This window comes from Crocodylus porosus, unplaced genomic scaffold, assembly GCF_001723895.1.
Source record: "Crocodylus porosus isolate Cpor-Errol unplaced genomic scaffold, CroPor_comp1, whole genome shotgun sequence".
NCBI lineage: Eukaryota > Metazoa > Chordata > Crocodylia > Crocodylidae > Crocodylus > Crocodylus porosus.
Genome location: NW_017728886.1, coordinates 191,410,655 through 191,436,462, shown reverse-complemented (window position 1 = coordinate 191,436,462; position 25,808 = coordinate 191,410,655). Strand labels below are relative to the sequence as shown.

The 25,808-nt window shown below is 39.2% G+C and overlaps 1 protein-coding gene across 1 annotated transcript in view; it reads left to right on the top strand.

The window, feature by feature from the left end:
- Positions 1 to 25,808, top strand: part of CDH2 (cadherin 2) — a 188,292-nt gene that overhangs the window by 102,527 nt on the left and 59,957 nt on the right. The window contains exons 3-6 of the mRNA XM_019547330.1: positions 15,969 to 16,195; positions 17,977 to 18,123; positions 20,833 to 20,988; positions 25,496 to 25,640. Coding sequence (XP_019402875.1) covers positions 15,969 to 16,195; positions 17,977 to 18,123; positions 20,833 to 20,988; positions 25,496 to 25,640 — 675 coding nt within the window. The remainder of the gene's footprint in view (positions 1 to 15,968; positions 16,196 to 17,976; positions 18,124 to 20,832; positions 20,989 to 25,495; positions 25,641 to 25,808) is intronic.

Here is a 25,808-nt window from a genome sequence, read left to right as displayed (position 1 = left end):
CCAAGCTGCTGCCACCACCTCCACAGAACTGGGTGGGGGGCAAGCCAGCTGTGCTATCTGTGTATCTATCAGGATTTCTGTTTGTAGCCTTTCCTGTTCTTCAGTGACTGGACTGACTCATGGTGGTTAAATAAAATCATATTCAGCCAGGTCTGTTACAGTCTGTTCCCTGAGAAGGCTGTTACCTGGAATATATTGCATATAATTGCACCGCATTGTCTTGGTACTGTGTTTTAAAGTATGTCTTAATTTGGGCTGACTTTGTAACATAAGCTGCTGCTTAAATGATTGCCATAACATTTGCATCCCTTTTCATTTATCTTCATTTCACATCCACGGATATTTCTCCCCTCTTGCATGTATTCATGTTGCCTAGCTGTTGTATTCATCTGCATTTCAACAAGAAAACAATTTTGTCAGTTATTTTCATTACCATTACACTTTTTAGAGTAGGTTACTGCCTGTTTAGCTGCAATCAGGAGGTCTGTATGCATTCATAATTTTGTCATCTTATAGATGGGGTATGTAAGAGATGATAAAATGGACTTGCAACTAAGTAATGTTGCTTGACATTTGACTTGGAGTTGCAAAAACTCAGTTAACCACCTTGTTGCCTTTTTTAATGAAAGAGTGGCTAATGTGGTTAGCTATTGTGAAAAAAGATGCAATTTATTTTTCTATTGAATTTTTCTATCTTTTCTCACACTGTAAAAGAATTCTGTAATATAACATGTTTGCAGAAAAAGATTACAAGTGGACATTAGGGCCTTCAAGGAACTTTAATTAACACAAGAGAACTGGTCTAGAAACCTAGGGCATTTATAGATGTGCAGGGAGGGGGGCACTTTAATTAGAGCAGCTCTGAAAACCATTCTAACTAAAGCACTCAGAGCATCTCATGTATCATGTCGAGCATGTCATGTATCCTGTCCCTATGCTTAATGGTGGTGAGGTGCTTTATCTGAAGCTTGTCAAATAAGCTTTAGATAAAGCGCCCCTCACCACCCTTCTTAAGCACAGGGAGCCTGATGCATGAGATGCAGGAGGCTGCTGGAGCTCAGTAATTACCATGCTCCAGCAGACTCAATCGAGTCTGCTCCGACACTCTGTAATTATAGCAAACAAGTGTTCATCAAAGAACAAAGGTTTCCCCCCCCGCCCTTCCTTTCTACTTACTGGGCCAATAAAAACTGAGTGTGTTGGAAGGTTGATACAGTCTTGATCCATATGACATTCTTTTTTTTAATTTTATAAGCCTGGCTAGTTAATCAACCCTCTGTGGTACCACTGTAGACTATTTAGGCTCTAGATCTTTGCTGATAATTACTTGCACTTGTTATTCACTGTTTTACTTCAGAGTAAAGTTCAGATGAAAAAGCACATGTTCAGAATTGCCTAACTCTAAATTGAATTTAAGGCAAAATTCTTCAAAGAAATTCTACTGGATTATATAAAACATAGAGGTGAGCTTTCATGGTTTTTGATGTTAAAAGAGTTCTTCCAGTTCTTTTATTAATTTGAGTGTAATGTCTAATATTAAACTGTTTTTGTTTCTCTCTTAAGATAATTAAACTCATGTAAACAACTTAATGTCCAGGAGATGAGAATGTGTACAAGCAGAAGCAGCAAACTTGTCACAAAAATAAACTGATACACTGTAGCTAAGTCCAGACATTCGGGATGGTGGGGGGGGTTAGATCCATTAAAAATGGCCACCAAATCTAAGGCAAATCAGGATCAGGAGGTCTGGCAGGGTCCACAAGGGAGCTTTGTGGATAATGACCAAGGAGCTCTTTTTGAACCCCCCCCCCCCCCCGGGCAAACCTACACCGCCATGCTGTCCACCTCTCCCCCACTAAAATTTACTTGCTCAGATCCTGGCAGCAGCAAAGGCTGATAAATCCAGCACCTGGAGTGGCTTGCAGATTGTGGGGGTATGGAGGGGGGTTGCTGGCTGGTCTGTGGGGAGGGAGGTGGGAAGGGGCCAAGGGAAGCTAAAAATAGCCCAGTGCCAGTGGGGTAGCTAGGAAAACCACAATCCCAGGACTTCCCCAAGACTGCTCAAGTAACTGTGCAGATGCTGCATGCACCAGCCTAACTTAAATCAATTAAGTTTGGGTATACATCAGTCTAGGTCTACCTTAGATGAGGTTCCTCAAGTTTCAGACTGGTCTGTGTGCACAGAACTTCAGTAGTATTACAGGTTTACATTTGATTTCTGATCACTGAGACCAGGTCTAAATGTAAGATCCGTACCTGGGAGAACCAAGTTAAGTCAGGTTGCCATTTTAAACCAGATTTAAACTCCTCCTAACTCTTCCCCCACACTGGATGTCTGCACTGAGCCTATCAGAGCTTGTATGGGTGATGTATGTTTGCCCATCAATGCCTTTAATATCTTAATTATAAATAAAGCCTCTCTTTGTCTCTGTAGCTTGGAGGCATTGATGGAACACACACACATTAATTATTACATTGCAGATGCACTTTCTTATTAATGTACAATTTAAAATAGATATTGCTTTACATTCAAAGAATATGTTCAGAGAACTATGAAGGTATAATTGATGCTCTTGAATAAAATACAGGCAAGTTAGTATGTCTCTGTTAGCCCTCTTCCCTTCAATTTAGTTTTTTAGTGTACCCTGCAGTACCAGAGGAATAATTTGTTTGAAACTTGGCAGCTGTTTTAGGGATAGTTTATGTAAAATGTTGTACCAATTTCTACCAATTTAGTGACTTTTTATTTTAAGAGTAGATAGGTGTGCAAGTGTTTTAATATAAATAAAAAAATATTGAGGGTAGTGTAGATAACATTATGCTGGCACTGCTACTAGTTTTCTGCATGAGGGCCTATTGGCTGATAGTATAATCCTTAGGATTTATGACTTTTTTTAAAGCTATCTTTCTAACATATCAGTGTAAATATTGCTAGTCTCTTGCTGCTTTTCTTCCATACTATGTGATACTTAGATTTTTTTTTAGTATAAAATCATCATACGGAAATTAATAGGTTCAACATATGTAGTTAAGTGTTTTGTTTATTGTAATGCATGTGTGTGCATATACACAAATATATATGCCAAACTTGAATCTATTGATCTGCATTTTACTTAAATTTAGTTCAATGCTGAGTTTGACCAGAAGCATTTAATGCATAATGCTAATATATAAGAAACAGCTGTGTGACTTAGTTAGACTTACCAAGATGTTCACTAGCTTCTCGGAAGAGCTAGCATATTGTTTATAAAATAAAAATATTATGCAGGATATTTTATAGAACACTTCTTCTCCATAGGAAAGATTAATAGAGACCCCTGTATATAACTACATACTTCAAGTTTTTAAAATGTTGATAATGAGTTTCAAATGTTCTCAGGCAGGTCTAGTCGGACAGAAGGAACAGGCAGGAGGGGTAGAAGAAGCAGCATGACCTCTGTCTGGTTCATTGCCTTCTTCATTCTAAATATGCACCTGTCTTCTAGGTTAAAATATATAACTTGTGAAGAACTGCCAGTTAATTCCTTCCTGGTTCTCCAGCAACTAGTGAGTCTAAATGACTGCTGTATATTGAGTCGTTCAGGGAGGGATTGTTTTTCCAGCCCAAACTGTGCTAAAAAATGATGAATTAGAGGCTGATATTGTGGAAACTGCACTAGAATTTAGGCATAATTAAGGTTCACGTGGCTTTGTGTTAGAACCTGTTTTATTTGTAGCAGAAATGTCAGCTGGAGCAGTTGATCTGTATTGACTAATTCAGAAAGTTCTGTGCACCCACTAGTCACAAAAGAAAAAGTCTACAATTTAGCGTTGGTGAATTTGAAGATATTTTGTGGAGTTGTAGGGGCCAGTGGCAACTGTACTATCACCCATGCCATTCTTTTAAAGATGTATCTTTTTTTTCTATTTTATTTCCTTATTGTCTTGGGGAAATCTGATATGAGACAGCTTGTTTGAGAGCCATGCGCACACTGCTCGACTTTGGGCAATCGCTCTTCATCTTTTTCTCTTCTATAATGAAGCTAGTGACACCTGCTCTCCTATGACAGTTGGTTTGTGATCTATGAATTAAAAGTACTATACAAATGCAAAGTTCAGTTATGATGATTAGTTTTGAGGCAGTCCAGAAACTATGGATAAATCCTTAAATTAGGTTTTGATAGGTACTCTGTGTTTTTAATAAGGTGACCAGATGATCCTGAAAAGCAAGTATATCCAATGTCCTGTCTCTTTCAGTGCCCCTGTCAGGTTCACCCAATCTTACTTACTTTATTTATGGTTTTCAAAACTCCCACAGACTGGCCACCTGAAGAGCTGTTAATGCAGCAGAGTTAGCAAAGTAGTTATGTAACTGAAAACACATGAACCTCAGAGACCACTATACCAGGCCTGTTTCGTGTTTTCAGCCTACCCTTTTTCCTTGCAAAGATTGCCAAGAGCCCTTCTTCTCAAGCCACCTCTACCCCATTTATAGGCAGAGATGACAAAGATGAAGCTCAAATCTTGTGTACTGAAAAATGAGGTGAAAGAAAAAGAGGTGGAAAAGAAAGTTATGAGAAAAAAAGTTTTTTAAAGAAAGGTTCATGCGAAAAAGGAGGAGTATTTTGAGAGAGAGAGAAAAGTAAGAAATTAAATTAGAACTGGGAACCTGGCTATGTAGAGTATGTGCCAAAAATACAGAACTGAGTCTGGAGCAGCATAGCAAAGAGCATACAGGATGGTAATTAATTTTACTCTTCCTTTTATTATCAGAAAAAACAAACCAAGGCTACCTCTTCAGTTGTTCAGAAAGATCATAGAACTAACAGGTAATGTGAAATTGTAAAAAAACAAAAACATAAGAAATGTTTAAATGATTTTTATTGTAGTTAACTGCTTTTTAGCTTCTATAATATGATGACAGAATAATTTCTTTAAACCATAAAAAATTATTTAAAACGTATTAAAGACAGGCACACTACACAGACAAGTCTGAACTCTGAAGTTGATCTGTTTTCATAGGCTTATAGAAAAATAGTGTCGGTAGGGACCTCAAAAGGTCATTTAGGTCCAGTACCTTCTCAGTGCAAAGGCATCCCTGTATTAGACCATCCCAGCCAAGTGTTTGTTTTAATCTGCATTTAAAAACTTCCAATGATGGAAATCCCACAACCTCCCTAGGTAATCTGTTCTAGTGCTTAACCATCCCTATAGTTAGAAAGCCCTTCATAATATCCAGTCTAAATCTCTCTTGTTGCTGTTTAAGCCCATTACTACTTGTCTTGTCTCCTGTGGGACACAGAGCACGTTTTTGCTAGCTGTCTATAAAGGCTCTATCTTCTAGCCTGATGGTCCTTAGGTATTCTTTAATTATCAAATTGGATTTTATCAGGTATAGCCAGTTGATACATTGTGGGTATACGAGATTAGTCTTTAATCCTGCTTTTTATTACTCTCTAGCACTGTATGCTTGAGAAAGTATTGCAGGTGTATTGCGTACTCCAGAGTATAAAAATGATATTTATTGCTGAATTTTCTTGCAGCTAGCAACACTTAGAAAAAACATTCCAACAGAGCTTTGCAGGAGAATATTTATTTGCCAGTGGTGAATGAAATAATATACGATGGAGAGAGGGGGACAGAAACCCCTATGGTGTGTGTGTGAGGGTACACAAAAAACCAAAAGTAGTTGCCTCAATGTAAACATGTTTTTTTCCATAAGATATTTACCCTCTTCTTGCGTTTTTATTTACTAAATAGATGACAAAAGGACTCTCAGAACTCAGAAGTTTTTGTTAGTTTGCAGTAGGGGCAAGAACTGAAAGGGATCAGTGAATCAAATGTAATTTGGGCTCTGTTTGAGATACCGAATCTGTGTTTTGCTGACAGCCGGTATTCCTCTTTGAAAAGCTGCATAGGCATTTCTATCAAATAGAAAGAACTTTATCCCTGTTTTCATTCTGGCATGCCTATTATGACTTTTGTTCAATATGGAAAGAGGATTATGGGAAGTGGAAACTAGGTGACATGTTTTATTAAAGAACTATGCAAGTCTTTCACTGTGAATTTTAAGGATTGAACAGTCCTGTCGTAGTATCTTCTTTCACAGGTCAATTTAAAAATAGGTCCTGCTCTTGGTTTTAGGGTAGGAAGACAGTAGCACTGAATGAAAATTTGCTTCTCAAAATGATTGCAAGGTATGCTTTAGCTCTAGAAGTTTTTGCAACACAATTATTAAGTAGCATTCAAACTTCCTTCCCCCTCCTCCAAATAAATAAAACCATTGAAAATAAGAAAACTAAGACCAAGATTTCCCTTTTCTCTCACCCTATCTGTAGACACCCAGATTGCTTTGCAATTATGCTATTTTAGGACTCTGTCTATATTCTTCTGAATAGAATGCAAAATTGGAACTGAAATTGCTTTTGCACTGAGTTTAAAAAAAAAAAGCAGTAATTGGCACAATCTCTTTATCAAGACATTGTCCTTCTAATTTTACAGTGTAAAACTCTTAGTGTATTTCTTAATTTTCACATATAAGAATTGTATGCTAGCAGTGTTTTTAATCTGATATAAGTACGTAGCTATTTTTGCCATATTAGTAGCTATATCAACTAATAAGAAAAAGCGAACCATATGAGTTGTCAAGTTCTGTAAATCAGCTTTTTATTAGTTATGATGTTCATATTAAATGCTTAGTTGGCTGTTTAGGAAAACCTTACAAGATAGAAATATGGCAAGCTCTGTGGTCAATTTCTGAAACTGAAAACCGATATAAGTACCTTGGACTACTCATATTGAAGAAGTGATCAGCGTGGTGATGCTGACCTTTATGCATGCATAATTTTGCAGGGCTTTAAGAATTGCAAGCTTGGGAATAAAAAGCTACCCTTGATAATCAGCTGAAAATTAATATGTATTGTATCAGTCTTTAAAAGGGAGGTACTAATCAGCATGCACAAGAAAGTTAGAATATAGCAGAAAGAGTATAGGACAGTGTTTTTCAGAGCAGTTAGTGAATTAGTATGCCTGCTTTTCAGAAAGAACTAAGCAGCTGGCCTCTTACAGTTAGGCCTCTTTAAGTTGTCTATAGTTGGGTGCCCAGAAGACAGGAGCCCTCCAAGTAATTATTCATTCTTCAAATTTGCCTGTAGTCCATGGAATAATTATAAAACATGGTAAGTGACGGCAATTACAAAAGAAAAAGAAGAAGAAAGAACAAAAGTAACAGTTTTCTGACCTATTTATTCTCCATTAATCATTTCCATATCAAATTTGTTCGTTGTACAAATGAAGACGGGATATCTTTATAGCTATTATCACTGTATCTACTCCAGGTGTCAAACAAAAGGTACATGCTGACATTACACTTAAATTGAGTGATCTCGGGTTAAGTTGATCTTAGTGCTGCTCTAAACATATCATGTTTACTTAAATATATGATGCAGTGTTTTCTCCCAGTCAGCATGGTGGTGGGGGGAGCCCCTCATCTTATACATAGAAAATGTATAAGAACAAGAAAATCTCATTAAATATGTTGTTTATCATTAAACGGTTGCCAAAAGCAGCATGTGCTCAGTAATGGAAATCAACTATGAAGCTGATTAAATGCAGCAGACATTGAGCATGACTAAAGCACAGGCCCATATTTGAAACCTACCACAAGCATAGGATAGTGTAGTCCATCTGAGTTAAGCTATATGGTAGTACAAATTCTGCACAGTCTGCTTCAATGATGACTCAAGTCATGGTGAGCCACTGCATTGAATGCATTTTTACTGCCTCTACACTGCTGCAGCTGAACTTTGCCTCTTTCCCATTTCCAATGATTCCTGTTTCTTCAGCAGCCTTAAATGTCTGGCAAACATCACCAAACAGGACCCTAAACAGTTCAGGTAGAATTCCTGTGTTGCCCCCTCTCTCAGCCTGGGAGCCGGACCAGGTTGCCCTGAACTTTATCTGCATATATACATTTTTTGAAGATCCGCGGCTTTGTGGCGAGAACACCTGGTTTCAGTTATGAGTGGGGGTGCTAATTTATGCATGGATCCTTGTGGCTGTGTATCTGGAATACACTTAGTGAGCAGTGCAGAGCTGTGGGGTTTGAAATGCTGTTGACTCTTCTGGGGCTCTGCCCAAATGCCCAGATGGCCTTTTGGCTTTGGATTGTTATCATGCATAGTTTGTATTCTATGTATAAGCAGGTACAAAAGTTCTGCTTAAAAGTGTGCTTGTGTGGTACCTGTGCTAAAACTTGCAGCAGTTTAAAAAAAAGGTAAAATGCATCTATTCTGGAAGAACTAAGTCTATGGATATCCATATCATTTGCTAATATGCAGCTCACTACAGGTACGTTTATTTCAAGGTCACTGCTTTCAGATTTGCCCCTCACTTCCATGTGCTCAGGGAGAGCAGGGTCTGACAGTAAGGATGGCAGAAAAGATGACAAGGGTATGAAGTTGAGGGGGGCAGAGGGCAAGGAGCTAACTGACTCCCCAGATTTATTTTTCCTATTGTAACAGTGAGTGAGGGACAAAATCAAGGCAAACCTGCAATAATTAGATTCTGTACCTGGAAATTACAGTACATTTTTAAATAGAATCTAATTATTGGTGCATCCTCTTATATTTGAATAAATATAGTATGTTTGGGGAGTTAGATGGAGCAAAAAATGGGCAGCTCAATCTAACTTGTATAAGAAGATGCATTGCATAGATTGGGCTAAACCATGACTGTTGTAACTGAACATGTATACATATTCACAGTTCAACCCCAGGGCTGGGGAAGCCCAGCTCCTTACCCCAGCCCCAGTTCTGCACTTTTCCTACTCCACTGCATACCCTGACCAAGCTATGTTTAGCCCTCCAACCTGCACTCTCCCCCATGCACCTGCTTGGTGTCCCCCCAGTCCTGTCTGCCCCTTCCCTTCCCCATTACTGACTTAAATTGTATTTCTGGTATGTTTCCCATCACTGGCAAACATGTACAAGCAGGAACCTAATGTACAAACATGTACTTTAAAGTAAGCTCTGTGATTTGTAAATTGGGTCCTGTGAATGTGTGCATGTACCCAAACTTATGTTATACAGGTTGGTATGTTCTTTACCTACAGTAGAGATTCTCAAAACAGAACTTCCTGTCAATGCATGGCTTAAGCCACAAGGCAGTTCAGCTATGCAAAGCTATAATGATTCTGCAGTGGTATTTAAAAAAAATCCGAGTTTATATATAAACTTAAAGGTTACCTATATTGGTACTAAGGATATCTCCTGGGTATTTCATGTATCGCTCTGGAGAACCAGAAAACTTGAAATGCGAGCAGTCTTATTCCTGTGTTTAGAGTGGGACTAAGATTTCTATACAGATAAAGAAGTAACCAGCCCAAGTGAACTGGTCATTAACAAAGTAGTGAATATTTTTATTCAAAATATATATTTCCCCTTTGCCTTCACTATCCAAAATGGTAGGGGGCCCTGCTAAACAGCCATTTCTTCATGGAAAAGTCCCAGTGTTCAAAGATTAAATGCCTTAAGTGTCAGGCAGTCTCAGTAGATCAAGCCATCTGGTTGGCTAGAAAAAACATTGTTGGCTTTAATAGCCAATTGACCAGGATCTGTTAGTTGTTTGATTCAGTCCACTGGTAGCATCACTAGTTTCACCAATGGTTCAGCTACTTGCAGGAGGTGCAATGAGGACACTAATGCTTTGTGTGCCTTAAGATGGCTGAAACAATATGCTAAAACTATATACACTGAATAGGTAGATCAGGGGTGGCTAACCTGTTACATGGTCAGCTGCTGTGTGACATGGGAGCCCCAGATAAAGGAAGGTATCGGAATGGAGCCTTAGGGGTGGGGGAGAGGGTGCTAGTCTCCATCTGAGGCTGCATATGCACATTTGGATAATCTGGGAGAATTCTCCCAAGTTTGTTCTCTTGGTAGAAAGATTCGCCCAGAGATGCATGTACAGACATTCAAATTCTGAGTCCCTGAAGAGTGGAGAGCTTGCAGTGCTGACTGCAGCGAGGGAGGAGGTCCCCTGCACATACATCTTGGTGTACTGTGCAGGCTCCCTTGTTCTTCCTTCACAGGCAAAGATGACCACATTCAGCAGGGGGAGGGGAGGGAAGAAGAGAGGAAAGAAGTGAGAAAGAAAAGGGGAAAGAAGGAAAAGGAGGAAAAAAAGGAAAGAGAAGAGAACAAAGAGGGTTGGGGGCCAGATCATGTGAGTACATAGGTAACTTAAGTCCGATCTTTGCTTTGAACAATCTGCTGCAGCAGGGTCAGGAGAGCGATGAGTGGATACGGGAGGTTTTTGTTTTCCTGGCCGCACGTTTCTTCATTGCTTCTGCCATGTGTTTGCTGTTCAAAGACCAATGCTGTGTTCTTCAGTTTGACCTTTTGGGCAAGCTCCCTTAATCTGCCTGAAAACGGAAGGCAACAGTGCATAGGACCACCCAGAATGTCCATAGTGAGTCTGTGTTGTCATTATATACATATTTGCTCTCCCAAGAGAAATCCTCCTAGAAATGAGTTAATCCTGCTTGTTCCCAGGTTATTTTTATTCTGGAGCAGCCATATTTACTCTGTGAGAAAAAGCCTGAACATGCATGCATTGCAACTCTCCCAGGAGAAACTAAATGTCAGTATGAGGTCTGAATGGAGTAGAACAGAGCAGACACTTGACAGCTGGGAGCGATGTCAAGTGTCCCTATCAAGACCCAGGTTAATCTTCCCTGGCCTTGGTGGAGCCACCACTAAATTCAGGGCTTTGGATCTTGCTTTTAATTAAAAACTGCAGTATTTGTGTAGCCAGGGAACAGTTAACTTGGCATATTTGGATATTTATGATAACATGAGTATATTTTGTATTTTATAGTTGGGCACAGAATTTTTATTAGTGTGCAGAATTTTTAAGATTTCTAAAACATATGAGAATTTATATATGAAACATGAAATACATCTGAGGTATATGATACTGATAACAAAAATTGCTTAGTGGTTAGGTAAAACTTCATTGATTTTAGTAGGAGTTAGACCTGAGAGAAGAGTGCAAGAGCTGGTTGTCAGACTGCAAACCTACTTGTTAATGGGGTAGATAAAAGTCTGTTTTAATTGTATGAATAATGATAGTGATTAATTGAAGATTGCTAGTAAGGTACATGAGATTAGAGATGTATTATACAGATATTACGAATAATTCATATTGCTAGACATGAGAGTGAATGGTGTCATTCCCTACCATTCTCTAAAGGTAATTGCATGTTAGAACTTAAGGTTTTGTATACTACGCATTAATACGTGGTTTCATTAATTGCATACAGGAGTATGAATTAATAAACTGTCTTTAATGTCAAAGTCACAAAGTTATAATATTTCCCTTGGCACCTTCATTTGGGCAGCAAATATATATTTGCTTTGGCTTCAGTATAGTAAGAGTAATCTTAAATTTACTGATTAAATTCAACACCATCAAATGGATTAATATTTAATAGCAGAACAATGACAATAATAGATAAAAATAATAACACTATAAATTTTGCTTCTGGATGAAGTCCTTGACCCTGCAAATGCTTGATCAGAAGCAGAAAAAAAGCGTACAAGTATCTTGTGTTGCTTACATGCTTAAAATTAAGTAAGTGTGTATATGCTGGAGGCCAGGATTGTTGCAGGTGATGTTTTTTATTGGACTAGCTGCGTGATTGGGAAAGATTTAAGCCAGCTTTCAAATGCAGTGTACTCTTTTTCTTGGCTGTGGCCTAAGACATTTTTAAATCTCATTTTCAGTCTATGGTTGAATTTCAATACCTTCACGTAATGCATTTGGAATGAAAACAATCATAGGTTGAACCATAACAAAATATTTAGAAAACCACAAGAGAGGTTTCTTAAAAAATGAAATCCTTGAAAATGAGCTCTTCTCAATAAAATGCAGAATTTTACGTTTGATTATTTACGTGGATACTATTAATGAAAAATAGTAAAACATACAGAAAATATACAGAAGCATTTATTATTTTTGTTGGCACTAAAATAGCAATGTGCTATAATTATAAAAGTGATAAATCATTTAAAAAAGTGAAGAATATTCACTGTAATTGATCTTTTGAAGGTCACTTTGTATTCAGAAGCATGAATGCCCTCCAATATGGTTAGAACATGATTAGTACCACTAGCATCCATTCTGAGTGAAAAATGTTTCCATAATATTTCTGTAAAATCACACTGCTAATTGTCATTGAAAACCTATAGTCCAGATTCCCTTTTTATAGATACCAGTTGAAGACTGAAAAATGAAGCAAACTAAACTGAATTAAATTTATAAGACTAATAGTCATGCAGTTGGGGAAAAACTAGCTACTGCACAACCTGTACTATTCCAAGGTAATTTAATTATGGATAGTTATACTTCAGTGTAATTTGTTAATGTGTGCTCCTTGCAGAAAGAGAATAATTCTGCTAAGGCATTGACAATTTTATACATTTTTAGCAGGATACTGTCAAAAGAGAGAGGTTTTCATTGAATTTTATAATGTACAGTTGCCTGGAGGAAGAATATCAATGAAGTAGGTAGCAGCTTAAATTTTTTTTGAGTTATGAGAATTTATATGACAATACTGGGAGAGGGAGGGAAGAATTCCATTCATCATCAAGTTTAATATTATAAAATTAGATGCATCAAATTACTAAATGATACTTTTAAAAAAAATTCCTTGTGGTTACGATGTCATAAAAGTGTGTTTGAACCACAGTCACTGAAGTGCTCATTTAAGTTTTACCTTTTAACAAAAGAAATCAGGAGTTCAAATTTAAATCTTCCTGAACAGTCAACCTTCTACTCAGTTTTGAGATCTACAGATCAATCCTGTGGTTCCCTTACTCATGCAGTAGAGACCCATACATACTTGGGGCGATCTGCATAGCTGACTTCTTGCTGAGCCTTTCACATTATTATTATTTATTTTATTTTATTTACTTTTGTTTGTGAATACAAGTACGCATTTTTGCTTTATGTATCTAGGTTGTGGGTGCTGCTACACAATGAGAAAGGAAACTATCCTAGCTCCCTAAGGCAGAACTGCTGTCTACTGTGTCCTCAGAGCTTACCTCCTCCCCTTTAAAATGATTTTTACAAAAGCTCACTGAGAAGACTGTAACAGTTTTTCTCTATAGAGCCGTAGAAATAAGAATCAGAATTACCCTTGATAGTATTGTCTAACACATGTGGAATATTCTTTTAATTTTTATTAATGCTATTTTGAGGTTACTTGAATATTAGATTACAGGATAATTAAGAGAACCTGTTCTGGACATTTGTTATTCTATGGCTAATAATATCTAATCTTGCATTTTTCACATTAGACTGTCAGACCACATAATTATTGTTTAGTACTTCTGTATATTATGGTTAATGGTGCAGTTTCTATAACCAGTTATTTTACTTGATATAGAATCATATTTCCTTAGTCAGCTGTTGCATTTCAAATATGATGTTAGTAAATTTGTTTACTCATGCAGTAATAAAGGAAGAGGAGGTTATTCCATTGCCAAGCTCCATGAAGAGGATCTCCATGTGGATCTCCCTCTTCCCACACTGAATTGGGGTTTTGTTTCACCTTTTTTTCTTAGTCCAAGCAGAGCCTTCTCCAGAGGGTCTGTGAAAGCTTGTAGATTTTGGTGATGAAATGGGTTAGTTTTATTTTATGAAGTAGTAATTAGGGTAGGGAGATGCAGCCAGATTAATTGCCCTGGACAAAATAAGGAGAGGGTCAGAATGGATTAGCTTTTCAGTGGATCACTCATGAATAGTATGGGATTCCTGAGGTAGCATTCTCCAGGAGCCAGGAAGGAGGAGCAGGACCTAGATCTAGTGCAGTTCAGGACCTAAGCACAGACGGTTGCCTTGTTCCACAGGTTTTGTGGCGTCTTCAAGGCTTGGTGGCAAGCTAGTGTCATTTTCCTTGCTGGAAGTAACCTTGCTGGAATGGATATAATGCACATTTTAATGAAAGGATCCTCACAAATTTACTCCCCTCTCCCTGAAGGCCCCCCCCCCCCCCCCATCCAACCTCTCAAGCAGAGATCACTTGAAAGAGTGACTTAGGTCTGCATTCCAGTATAGCCAACTGCTGGTTTTTGTTTAAAATTTCCTTTGTAAAATTAGCTTTCTAACATATTTATGTAGGTTTTCTAAAGGAGCGGTTTTCACAGTATTTTTGTGATGAGTTTGAAAGGATGGATATAGAAGACCTGAATATTTGGAGAATATCATTAATGAAACTAATTTTATCTGTAATTTGAATGTTAGAACCAGTTCTTAAAGTTCAAGTAGCAAAAATCGTAATCTTCCTTCTCAGTACCTTCCTCTAACTGCTGTGTTTCAAAGAAAAAATATATGATGGGTGGCATTTAGCAGTGATTTCTCTAAGTTTTTGGTGCTTAATAGTTTGTGCATGGCTCACTGCAGTGTAAAAAGTCCAATAACTGAAACGAAGCAGAAGGGTAAGATTCATATTCACTATCTGCATTTCAGCACAACCTTCATAATAATGCATTGTACCCCTATTGCCCATAAAATCAAAACATCCCAGAATGGTTTGGAAACATTAAAGGATGATCATCAGTTTAGAAGCCACAATTCCATTTTACCTAATGTTGTTACAAGTAATACTGAAGATAACTAGAAGTGAAGGTAATTCAGGAAAAAAAATCGTTGTTTTCAGCTTAACTTTGTGCATATAACAGCACTGTGCATATAGTTGCTTTTGTCATTTTTCCCATTTTGTTGTGGATCTTTTAAACAGTAAAGAGGGGAGCAGAGCAATAGGAAAATGTGTTTGTTAAATGGGATTCATGTAGTGTATTTTAGACCTGTTTTTTAAATTTTGTGAAACAGATTGAACACGATGTGAATTAACCCTAGCAGGATCAGCGTATATTATCATGCCCATTTTGTAGGTGGGGAGACTGAGACACAGAATGCTTAAGTAACTTGTCCAAGATATTATGGTAAGTCAGTGGCAGACTCGGGAATAGAAGTTAGGACTCCCAACTGACCTTTGGGGATACCCATTCTTTCCCATTATCAGTGGAGAAGCTGAACTCTAAGGAGTATTTGTTATTTATAATTTGTTTCCTTAAATTCCTGGGTGTTTTTCAGGTCAGATTAGCATTTTAACTAGTTTAAGGGAATCTTTTTCCGTAGTTTTGTGGGTTTATAATGGGATTAAGTTGGGTCTTAAATAGAAAATGCGTGTTCTTTTGTGCACTTACTCATCCGTCTCTGCCTTAGGGTTGCACAGAATCTGAAAACCATCCTTTAAAAAAAATTAATAATTTTAAATTCTCTTTGACTGAAAATTTTCCCTGTTAATTCAAAAGTCCTTAGCTTTTCATTTTATTGCCCTACCACCTTTGATACCACTTGAGTGCTCTTCCTCCATGATCCCTAACCTTTGCTGATGCATAGGCTATGATACAGAGCAAGTTGTTACTCAGTAACTACACTGCAGTCAACATTGTACTTTGCTTTCTCTGTCGAACCTAGTTTTAATTCCGCAATTTCCTGTTGTCCTGAGCAGTGTCAGAGCACATGATGCCTGCGAGCTATGGGTTTGGGACCACTGAGCTATCACAAATAGTTATATTAATGATAATAGTTCTAGCAAAGACCAAACAGGATGGGTTGCATTTAGAATCAGTGAGTTATCGCCCTTTAATTTGCAGTAGGGTTGATTATTTAGGAGTACGTTTCTTCATTAATGGGAAACAAAAAATTGAACCAGGGCTTCCTGCTATATGGGCTGACCCTGATTTTTAGTTCTTAAATATGGGTATGCAAAATTGCTAAAATAACCTTTTTGTTTTGTCTCCACAGAATGTTTTGAAGATTTTTTTGTTTTGTTTTTGAACTAATGCCAGATAGTTGAGTTCAGGCAGTCTCCATCTTTTCAGTTTTCATTCGTGATATTGTTTTGTTTTGTTTTACAGCAAGATTTAGAAATTGTGGTGAAAATAGAAAAGTACAGTTTGAAAGCAGTAAGCCAGAAGATTTTACAGCAGGTGAAGATGGTGTGATATATGCAGCAAGAAGTCTTCAACTTTCTACAGAGCCCACTGAGTTCATAGTATATGCTAAAGACAAAGAAACCCAGGAAGAATGGCACATGACAGTGAAGCTGACCCTCGAGTCTGCATTTACAGAGGATTCAGTTAAGGTAAAATAGGCTTATGCATCCAAGGAAACATATCTGAAAATAGGTTTTACATTGCGTCCGGTATACACCTCCATATTGAACATCTCACTAATGGGTAAGTAATGTATAAATCAGTTTAAAGCCTTGATCCTATAAACAACATTACACAATTTTGTAGCTCTGTTTAAGTACCCAGAAATCATTTGTATGTGAGCTTTCTATTTGTGCAGCTTGAGATTTATACCTGAATTTAAATTGGAAGTGGTCATTTCTTTATTTTAAATTGCTTGAAAGCATTGCAGTATTTATTCAAGCAGTTAAATATAACCACAAAATAAACAATTCTGTACTAGAATCCATCAATCAAGTTTATTAGATGGAATCTGTAGATTTACAGTGCTAGCAGGAAAGCCTTTCTGGCATAGAGGATTGGTTTTGTCTTGTCCCTTCATAATCAAATTGGGGAATGTAAATTATTCATAATTCCAGAGATTCTCCCTCTGGTGCAAACTGTCATAAACCAAACCAAGTAATACAAATGGACTCTACCCCTGTATAAATAATCTAGTAAACTCATTTTAGTATAATTTTATATTCAAGTTTATACTACTCTCACCTGTTAAGCTACTTTCTTTCCTGTTGTTTTTATTTTCATCTTAATTTTAGAGAAGTTCATTCCATCCATTGTGGTTGAAATAGCCATATAAAATAATAGTCATAAAGACCCAAGCATCCATTTTAAAACTGATTGCATTTAGTTATTCAGGTTTATTATTTCTGAGAGTAGTCACAGATACAAATTGGCTTAGTTCTAAATAGTTTTGTTGTTTGGGGTTATTTTTGTTTTTGTTTTTTAAATGTTTGATTCATCTAGGGCCAAGTTTTGGTGAAGAAAGCAGGTAGTCATGCCTGTTAGGAAAGCCTAATATGTAAACAACTAGTTGGATTTTCAAGGAGATGCACTGTTTCTTTATAAAGGCCCAGTTGCTCCATTCACAGTGTGCAAGAGAAACAGGTCTTTAGTTTATAGGGAATGGTTTAAAGACTTAGATGCGTTTAATTGGATAAAATATTTCCCCCCACAATAATAGGAAGAGGATCAGTATTGGTTTTGTTTGGTTTTGTTTGTTTTATCCTTAAGGAAAATAATTTGCTGTTATTGCAGACTTGGGCTACAGTGACTGCAGATGTACAGAGGAATAGAAAGGAAAAGTTGACACCCTGCAGAGATTAATACCCACTGTGCAAAGTGGGTCATCTACAGCATCCATCATGGCTGACATAGGTTTAAAATAATTACAGCATTAATTCTATGGGATTTAATAGGGTCATAAATATTTGAGACATTCCGTACCAGCATCTATTAAACTTCTCTAGGAACTCATATTATATTTTAGCACATCCAGATCTAAATTTAATGTACAGTAGCACACACATTACCTGAACTGTAGTTCCAACTAATGAGAAATATAAAAGGCATACTATTAAATTCTTCCCAGTATTAACTAATATCCAGAAAGTGCAAAGTAGTTTACACAGCAGTGTCATGCAATAAATTGCTTACATTTCTATTTTCTTTCCAACTGGCATGCTGGAAAAAAAGCGTTTGTCATATTTTGTAGGAAAAACGTAAATAATATTGCTCATTTTGCTATTGTCCTGTGAACCTAATGGACATCTTTATAAACATGGAGTAAAGGGCATCTTTCAGACAGTCACAAGACAGTATTAAACCCATTTTTCAATGTATACTACTAATTCCCCTGCTATATCTATTTAATTTCAATATTTCCTTTGAACAGGACCAGAAGAAAATTGAAGAAATCGTATTTCCGTGGCAAGAAAATAAGCACAGTAGTCATCTGAAGAGACAGAAGAGAGACTGGGTCATCCCTCCAATCAATTTACCAGAAAACTCCAGAGGGCCTTTTCCTCAGGAATTAGTTAGGGTAAGGCTATTAGGAAGCAAGAAGATAGAAATGTGATTACAGCATTCTTTGGAAGAAAAACTTCTGGCATCATTTGATAATTCACCTGCTTGTTAAACACTTAAGGGCCGAATTCCATTATTACAGCTATCCAGAAGATGTTTTGCTAGCTTCTTTGGTCGGGCAAGTTCTTTTTGTGTTCCTTACTCTGCACAAAGTGATTTAAAATGAGATGGTGGTTGCCTTGGTGATTTTCTTCCTGTGTAGAAGGAACCTCTACCAGGACAAAACTGGCAGTGGTAGCTCTACTGGCTATTCAGCTACATACTCTAAACTTCCTCACTTGCTCTTTGTGAGTGTTGGAAGGGGGGAGGTGTATGTGCATGCATGTGACCCTGCAAGCAGAGCAGGGAGGAAGGAATAAGGGACAGTACTAAGCTTATTGGGAGTGGTTCAAAGACTGCCTTTTGTTGAGAAATGTATGGCAAGGGGCATATTCATTACCAAGCATTGTTGTATGAAGTATAGAGTCTGTTAATTCTGCCAGCAGCACTCAGTTTCCCCAGAGGTTGTGGTGAGGGGTATACTGGGAGCAGATATGGGCTTGGCTGTGTCTTGCCTGAAGACTTGCAAGTGACTTACCTAAAGCGGTAGCAAGAGGTACAGTTTCCTCTTAACTTGTTAGCCAAGACTGACATGTATCATTCTGTTTTTCTTCTGCAATAGTTATGAGATCACAGGCAGTTAAAAGGTTGCAAATTATTACTGTATTCACTAGAATCAACGATGGGGTTCCTCCCCTCCCACCAGTCAACATGGGGGGAGCAGCCTTGTCTTGTATTTAAGTTTTGGCCTGGGGTGCAGAAAATGGTTGGGGTGGGGTGAACAGGCAAAAGGAGAGTAGGTGGCAGGGGGAGCAGGCAGTAGGGGCAGTTAGCAAGGGCACATGAAGCATGGGATGGAAGACAAGTGGCAGACGCAGCCAGGTACAGGAGGGTAAGGGACAGGTGGCAGAGAGGCAGGCTTGGATGGGGCAATGATTGCAGAAGTCAGGCAGGGAGGGCAAGGGACAAGGGTTTGGCTCCTCTCTCCCTTTTGTGGAGAAAGCAGCAATGGTGAGGGGAACACATTTTAAATTGCTGTTCAATAATTAGATTCTGTACATAGAAAATGAAAACCAATAAACCAGTTATCGAGTATTGAATCTAATTTTGGGATTGTCATCTTAAATTTGAGGTAGACTTGGATTTGGGTAAATACAGTATCAAGCATTAAGAGAGCAATGTACTATCCTTAACATTGGCCCAGGAATGTAAATGAGAGTGGTTTCTTGTTTTCCCCCTCCACACATTATTTTACAGTATATTTTAGTATTAATACAAGTTCTGCATACCTCTTTGTTTTCTGCAGTAGCATGTACCATATTTCACAGTGTAGAAGTCAAGGTGTGAAGCTCAAATATTGACCCTTAAATTTCCACCTCGGCTCATACATCATATCCAGGGCCTGGCCTGGCCAGTACTTAACTTCCAGGGTATGGAAACTGCAGCCACTGGGGTACCTAGTTTCCCTGGCATCCAGGAGCTCCTTGTCTCCCTGCTGCAGTGCTTGGGGCATCAGGTAGGGAAGCAATGGGGATGGATGAGCTAGAGTGCAGAGCATAGGGCTGAGGCTGGTGGGAGCATAAAGCCCGTGCTCAGAGGGGCGGCAGAAGCATAGAGCTCAGGTGCTCAGGGTGTGGGAGAGGGTGTGTGGGGTGTGAGGGAACATAGGGGGTTGTGGGGACCCCCCACAGACTCCACACTATGGTGCACAGCAGGTTGTAGTCCTACCAGTACTCGTGCATCGCCAGGGGAAGCTGTGCATGCTGGAGTCGGCTGCGTCCCCCCGTCCCCTGTCTGTGCGTTGTGGTCAGGAGAGTAGTCTGCCCAGTCCCCCCCAGTCACACCACTCAGAGACCAGGACCTGTCTTGGTGCTTGGCTGGTGCACCACAGCCAGTACCAGCCCCGGCCCCTGCAAGCAGTGCTGCGTGGGCCGCACCAGCCAAACACTGATCCTGGCTCTGGCCCCTCTGAGTTGCATGATACAGGAAGGCCAGGCAGCCTGCACTCTTTGCCACTACAGCAGGTAGGGGGCAGGGAAGGCAGCTGACTCCAGTGCTGGCTTGCAGGGGACCAGGCTAGGCTTGGCGCTCATCAGTGCTGCTTGCAGGGGACTGGGACTGGGACTGGGACAGGGACAGGGCTGGGCTTGCTGCTTGGTTAGCGTGGCCCAGGCAGCACCGCTAGCAGGGGATGGGGCCATGCCAGTCAAGCATAGAGCCCAGTCCTGACATATATATGCTATGCCTATCCTAATCCTAACTTTTTGTACCAGAAAACCTGGTTCGACCTTTACATCGTGAAATGTGGTACTATTTTATTTTCAGTAATAAATCCTGAAAAGCTAGCTATTTATAAGAAAGGCCACTTGCATCTTAGAATATCTGTCTGCTTTTTTTCTTTTTTTTTCTCCTGGAGAATTTATTGTAAAATAAAAAGGCCCACATTGTTTGTGTTAGTGTTAATACTACTTCCGATGGACTTTTTTTACTTGTAAAAGAGGTTTCAGCCTAATGATATTGTTGAAAGTGAAATCCATTAAAAACTAACATTAATTTTGCCCTTCATAAGCAATTACAATATTGTGTTGTGTTCAACTAATATGAGCATTGTCATCTTGACACTTAGATTAGGTCTGATCGAGATAAAAGTCTGTCACTGCGGTACAGTGTTACAGGACCAGGAGCAGACCAACCTCCAACAGGAATCTTTATCATCAACCCCATCTCAGGTCAACTATCTGTGACTAAACCTTTAGATCGGGAGCAAATAGCTTCTTTTCATGTAAGTTTTTAATTTACTATAGACAAGATTATCAGATCAAAGATTAACATCTGTTTCAAATTTGACTTATGCATCTGGCATAGTTTTCTCCAAGCAGTGATTTAAAGAGTTGTACTGAATTTGTATTTATTGTACTTATTATACATAATAAAAAGACCTCCTGGCATGTTGAAACAGCTTAACAAATGTGACTTGTAATATTTGAAGATGACTGAGATGTGGATGCCATAATTTATATTTCTGATTTATACTATTGATTACGAATTCTAGCATATTGTATGTTTGACAGAAGCCTATTTTTAATATAACAACTTCACTTGGTCATAATTACTACTGGAATTACAGCAATTGAAATCATAGAAATGGATGGGAAGAAAAACTACCGATTTTCATTTTCAGGGCAATTCGAAGCATTTTAATGGAATTAGAATAGTAAATTAGGCCTGACAGTTCATGATGATTCTTTGCTGTAGAGAAATTGGCACAGCAGACCAAATACTTCTACAACATTAGAAGAAAACAGTATTTTGGTGAGAAGCTGAAGACCATGCTTTGATTGGAAGTTGTCTTCTGCTTGAGAGGCCACCAGAACAATGGCATGGAAGCAAATCAATTCCTGGAGAGTTTTTAGGGTAGAATGGGCTTAGAGCATCCCTTTTTGGCTCATCCAAAAAGCAGCTTTGATTCTCTACTGTACTGAGGATTTGGCAGTTTCCATTCATGGATGAGGCCTGGTTCTTGTTTTAGGGCATCTTAGGGAGGCATCATTAGAACTTTGGGTTTCTGAGCAAGTTTTCATAGAGTTTATAGACATTTGGGCTGGAAGGGACCTTGGAAGATCGAGTCGTCCAAGGGCAGGAAATCAGCTAGGGTCAAAGGGTCACAGCAAGATAAGCGACCAAATGTTTCTTAAGAGTCCAGAATAGGTGTTTGTACCACTTCTGGAGGGAGTCTCTTCCAGGCCTTGGGGGCTCAGACAGTAAAGAAGTATTTCCTTATGTCCAGCCTAAAACAGTCTTGGAGGAGTTTGTGACCACTGGACCTTGTCATCCCTTGGGGCACTCTGGTGAACAGGTGTTCCCCAGGTCCTGATGCACACCTCTTATAGGCTGCCACCAGGTCCTCCCTGAGCTTGCACTTTTCCAGGCTGAAGAGTCCCATGGCTCTCAGCCTCTCATCATAAGCCTGTTCTCTTGCCCTCTGATCATGCACATGGCTGTCCTCTGGACTCTCTCAAGCTTCTCAACATCCTTCTTGAATTGTGGAGCCCAGAATTGTATGCAGTACTCCAGCTGCAGCCTCACCAAGGGTGAGTATAAGGGGAGAATGACGTCCTGCGATTTGCTTGAGAAGCATCTATGGATGCAAGCCAGGGGGTTTTTTTGCTTTACCAGCTGCAACATCACATTGGTGGCTCTTGTTCACCTTTTGGTCAGTCATGACCCCCTTCTCTTTTTCGGCCGTGGTGCTAGCGAGCGTAGCACTGCCATAGCTATAAGTGTGCTGTGGGTTTTTTCCCCTGAGGTGGAGTACCTTGCATTTTTCAGTATTGAATGACATCAGTTTTATATCTGCCCACTTTCTAAGCCTATTCAGGTCAGCCTAAATTACCATCCTGTCCTCAGGTGTGGGTGCTCTACTCCAAAGTTTAGTGTCATAGGCAAACTTGGCCAGTGCAACTGCTAACGCCAGTGTCCACATGGTTAATAAAAATGTTAAAGAGAACAGGTCCAAGGACAGAACCTTGGGGGACACCACTGGTAACGGAGCGCCATGATGATTCACTCCTGTCGATTACCACTCTCTGGGTCAGACCGCAGAGCCAATTCCCCAGCCATCGGACTATGACGTAGCCAAGGCCACAGTTGGCCAGTTTTTCTAAGAGGAGATCGTGGGACACCAGATCAAAGGCTTTTTTAAAGTCCAGATATATGATGTCAATCTCTTCTCCCTTGTCCAGGTGAGATGTCACTTGGTCCTAGAAGGAGATGACATTGGTCAGGCAAGACCTACCCACAGCAAATCCGTGCTGGCTGTCCCTCAGGATATTGGCATCAGCCAGCTTGTCAAGGATGGTTTCTTTTATTCACTCCCCCCCCTCCCCCCCCCGAATCTTTCCAGGGATTGAGGTCAAGCGGATTGGCCTGTAGTTCCCTGGATCTACTTTCCTCCCTTTTTTTGAAGATGGGCACCACGCTGGCCTTCTTCCAATCTTCAGGTACTTCACTTGAACGCCGTAAGTTTTTTGAATACCTTTGCCAGTGGCGGGGCTATGATGCCTGCCAGCTCCGTAAGTACTCTGAGGTGCAGTCTGTCAGGTGCACAGCTTCCCCTGGTGACTTGAAGGTGTCCAGCCTCTCAAAGTGTTCCTTTATAAGGTCTACGCTGATGCTGGGTATAAATTCACCTTCACCCTGGCCGTCCCACATCATGCTAGTCAAGGCAGTCCCTTTGGGCTGATGAAAAACTAATGCAAAGTACCTGTTAAGCAGGTTGGTTTTTTCCTCGATGTTTGTTGTCAGTTGTCCCATTTGGTTTAGCAGGGGTCCACTGTTACCCTTGCTTTTCTTCTGACTCCCCACATATCTGAAAAAGGACTTTTTATTGTCCTTGATATGTGTAACCATTTGGAGTTCAGTTGCAACCTTGGCTTTCCTGGTTCGCTCCCTACAGGTATGAACCAGTGCAGAATACTCCTTCTTAGTTGTGATGCCCGTCTTCTATCCTTTATAAGACTCTTTTTTTTAGGCATAGGAGGTCCACAAGTTCCCTGCTGAGCCAAGGGGTTTGTTGTACCCTTTTCCTACCTTTCCTCCGAGATGGGATGGACGTCCCTTGTGCTTTCAGGATTGCTCCCTTAAGGAGCAACCACTCCTCTTGGACTTCCTCCCTGTCAAGTCATGGCCCCTTAGGGCCTCGACGACAAGCCTCCTGAGTTTATCAAAGTCAGCTTTCCTGAAGTCGAGGACTTCTGCATTGCTGACTGACTTGCCAGCTTTTCAATGGATAGTAAAAGTGATCAGCTCATGCTCACCATCTCCCAACTTTCCTTCGATTCTTAGGTTGTTGACTAGATCATCCCCTTTAGCCAGTACCAGGTCCAGCAGTGCTTTACCTCTTGTTGGTTCGTAGACTTCTTGAGTCAGGTAGAGCTCATCCATGGATGTGAGGAAGCTTTGTGACAGTTCAGATTTGGCCAAGTGCTCTTCCCATGAGATGTATGAGTAGTTGAAGTCTTCCATGACAGTCAGGCACCAAGAGCATGCAGCCTCGGCCAGTTCCATGGCAATTTCCTGGTCAAGCTCTTGTTCCTGGTTAGGAAGTCTTTAGTAGACTCCTACTATTGTGTCCCCTGTGCCATGTTCCCCACATATTTATAGCTTTTAAGTCTTTACCTTCTAGTTCTCTAACTTAGTGACAAAAAATTACTGCAGCATGGTAATTGCAGCCTCAGTTTACAAGACAGAAAAAGCAGTATGTTAATATGCATATATAAAAAACAAAACCAGTTATACACCAAGAAATATGCTTTATGGACTTCAGTGGAGCCTACTTCTGAATAAAGTGCCTAAAGATGTAAAAGAATTGCCTGTAAAGACATAGGCCTAAATTTTCTGTTTTTGAGAGATTGTTCCATTTTTGAGAGAGTTTAGATCTGTCCAACTTGAGACAAATTAGGAGAGGCTTGACTGCCTGAAGATGTTGAGTATTTTCAGAAAATCATGGTCCTTTAAGATGCTTCCTGTTGGTCACCTAAAATCACTTAGAAAAAATGTAATGTTTAGAATTTTGGGTTGCTTAGTAAAAACAAGTTTTGCTACACCCTGCCTTTGGATCTCTTCAAGCAGTATAAAGCACTTATTCATGCTTTTTTGAGACTTTAAACATTTAGTGTGCTTTTGAAATGATTTTGCAATAGTGTTTCCAAAATATTGTTTCCAAATATATTAAAATGAAGAAATATTTGTTCCAAATGGATTAGTAACGAGGTCTTCTGCCTTTTCATCAATTAATTGAGCGAAGTGTAGGTTTGCATGTTCTGGAGTCATTCCACTGGTAATTAGTGTTAAGAAATATATGTCTATAAAACATTAGGCAATAATATTATTCTATAAGTAATTTTTAGTGTGTCAATTAGGCTGTGATAAGCCTCAAACCCACCCTACAGCAACCTGTCCGTTTTGAGTAAACCTTTCAAAAATGAATTAGTCTACTTTTGCTTGGACCAAGCAAGTTTTTAGAAAGGAAAAAAATAATAAAAAGAATACCAAAATGTGAAAAGAGAGAGAGAATTGATACCCATGCCCCCACATTCACACGAGTGATTTGTGTTTAACACCATCTACAAAGACTCCCTGAGTATACTGAAAATGTTGGTGATCACAATAGCGAAGCAAGTAAAGATTCTGAAACACAAAGGGCTTAAAATAGTATTCTTTATTCTGTGTTAATCTCATTTGCGTTCAGATGTTTTGCAAATCCTTATAATTCCTAATGGTTTTTGCAGCTGAGAGCACATGCAGTGGATGTAAATGGAAATCAGGTGGAGAATCCTATTGACATTGTCATTAATGTCATTGATATGAATGACAATAGGCCTGAATTCTTACACCAGGTTTGGAATGGGACAGTTGCTGAAGGATCAAAGCCAGGTAAAATATAGTAGTACAGGGGGGAGGTGGGGTATAAATATATCTTTGATAATTTTGGAGGAAAAAGTAGAGTTAGAATCTAAAAAAAAAAAAATTCAGGGAGAATTCTGAGTACAACCAAAAAAAAAAAGCCCAGATAATATTTAAGCATTTTCTTATTTTAATGTA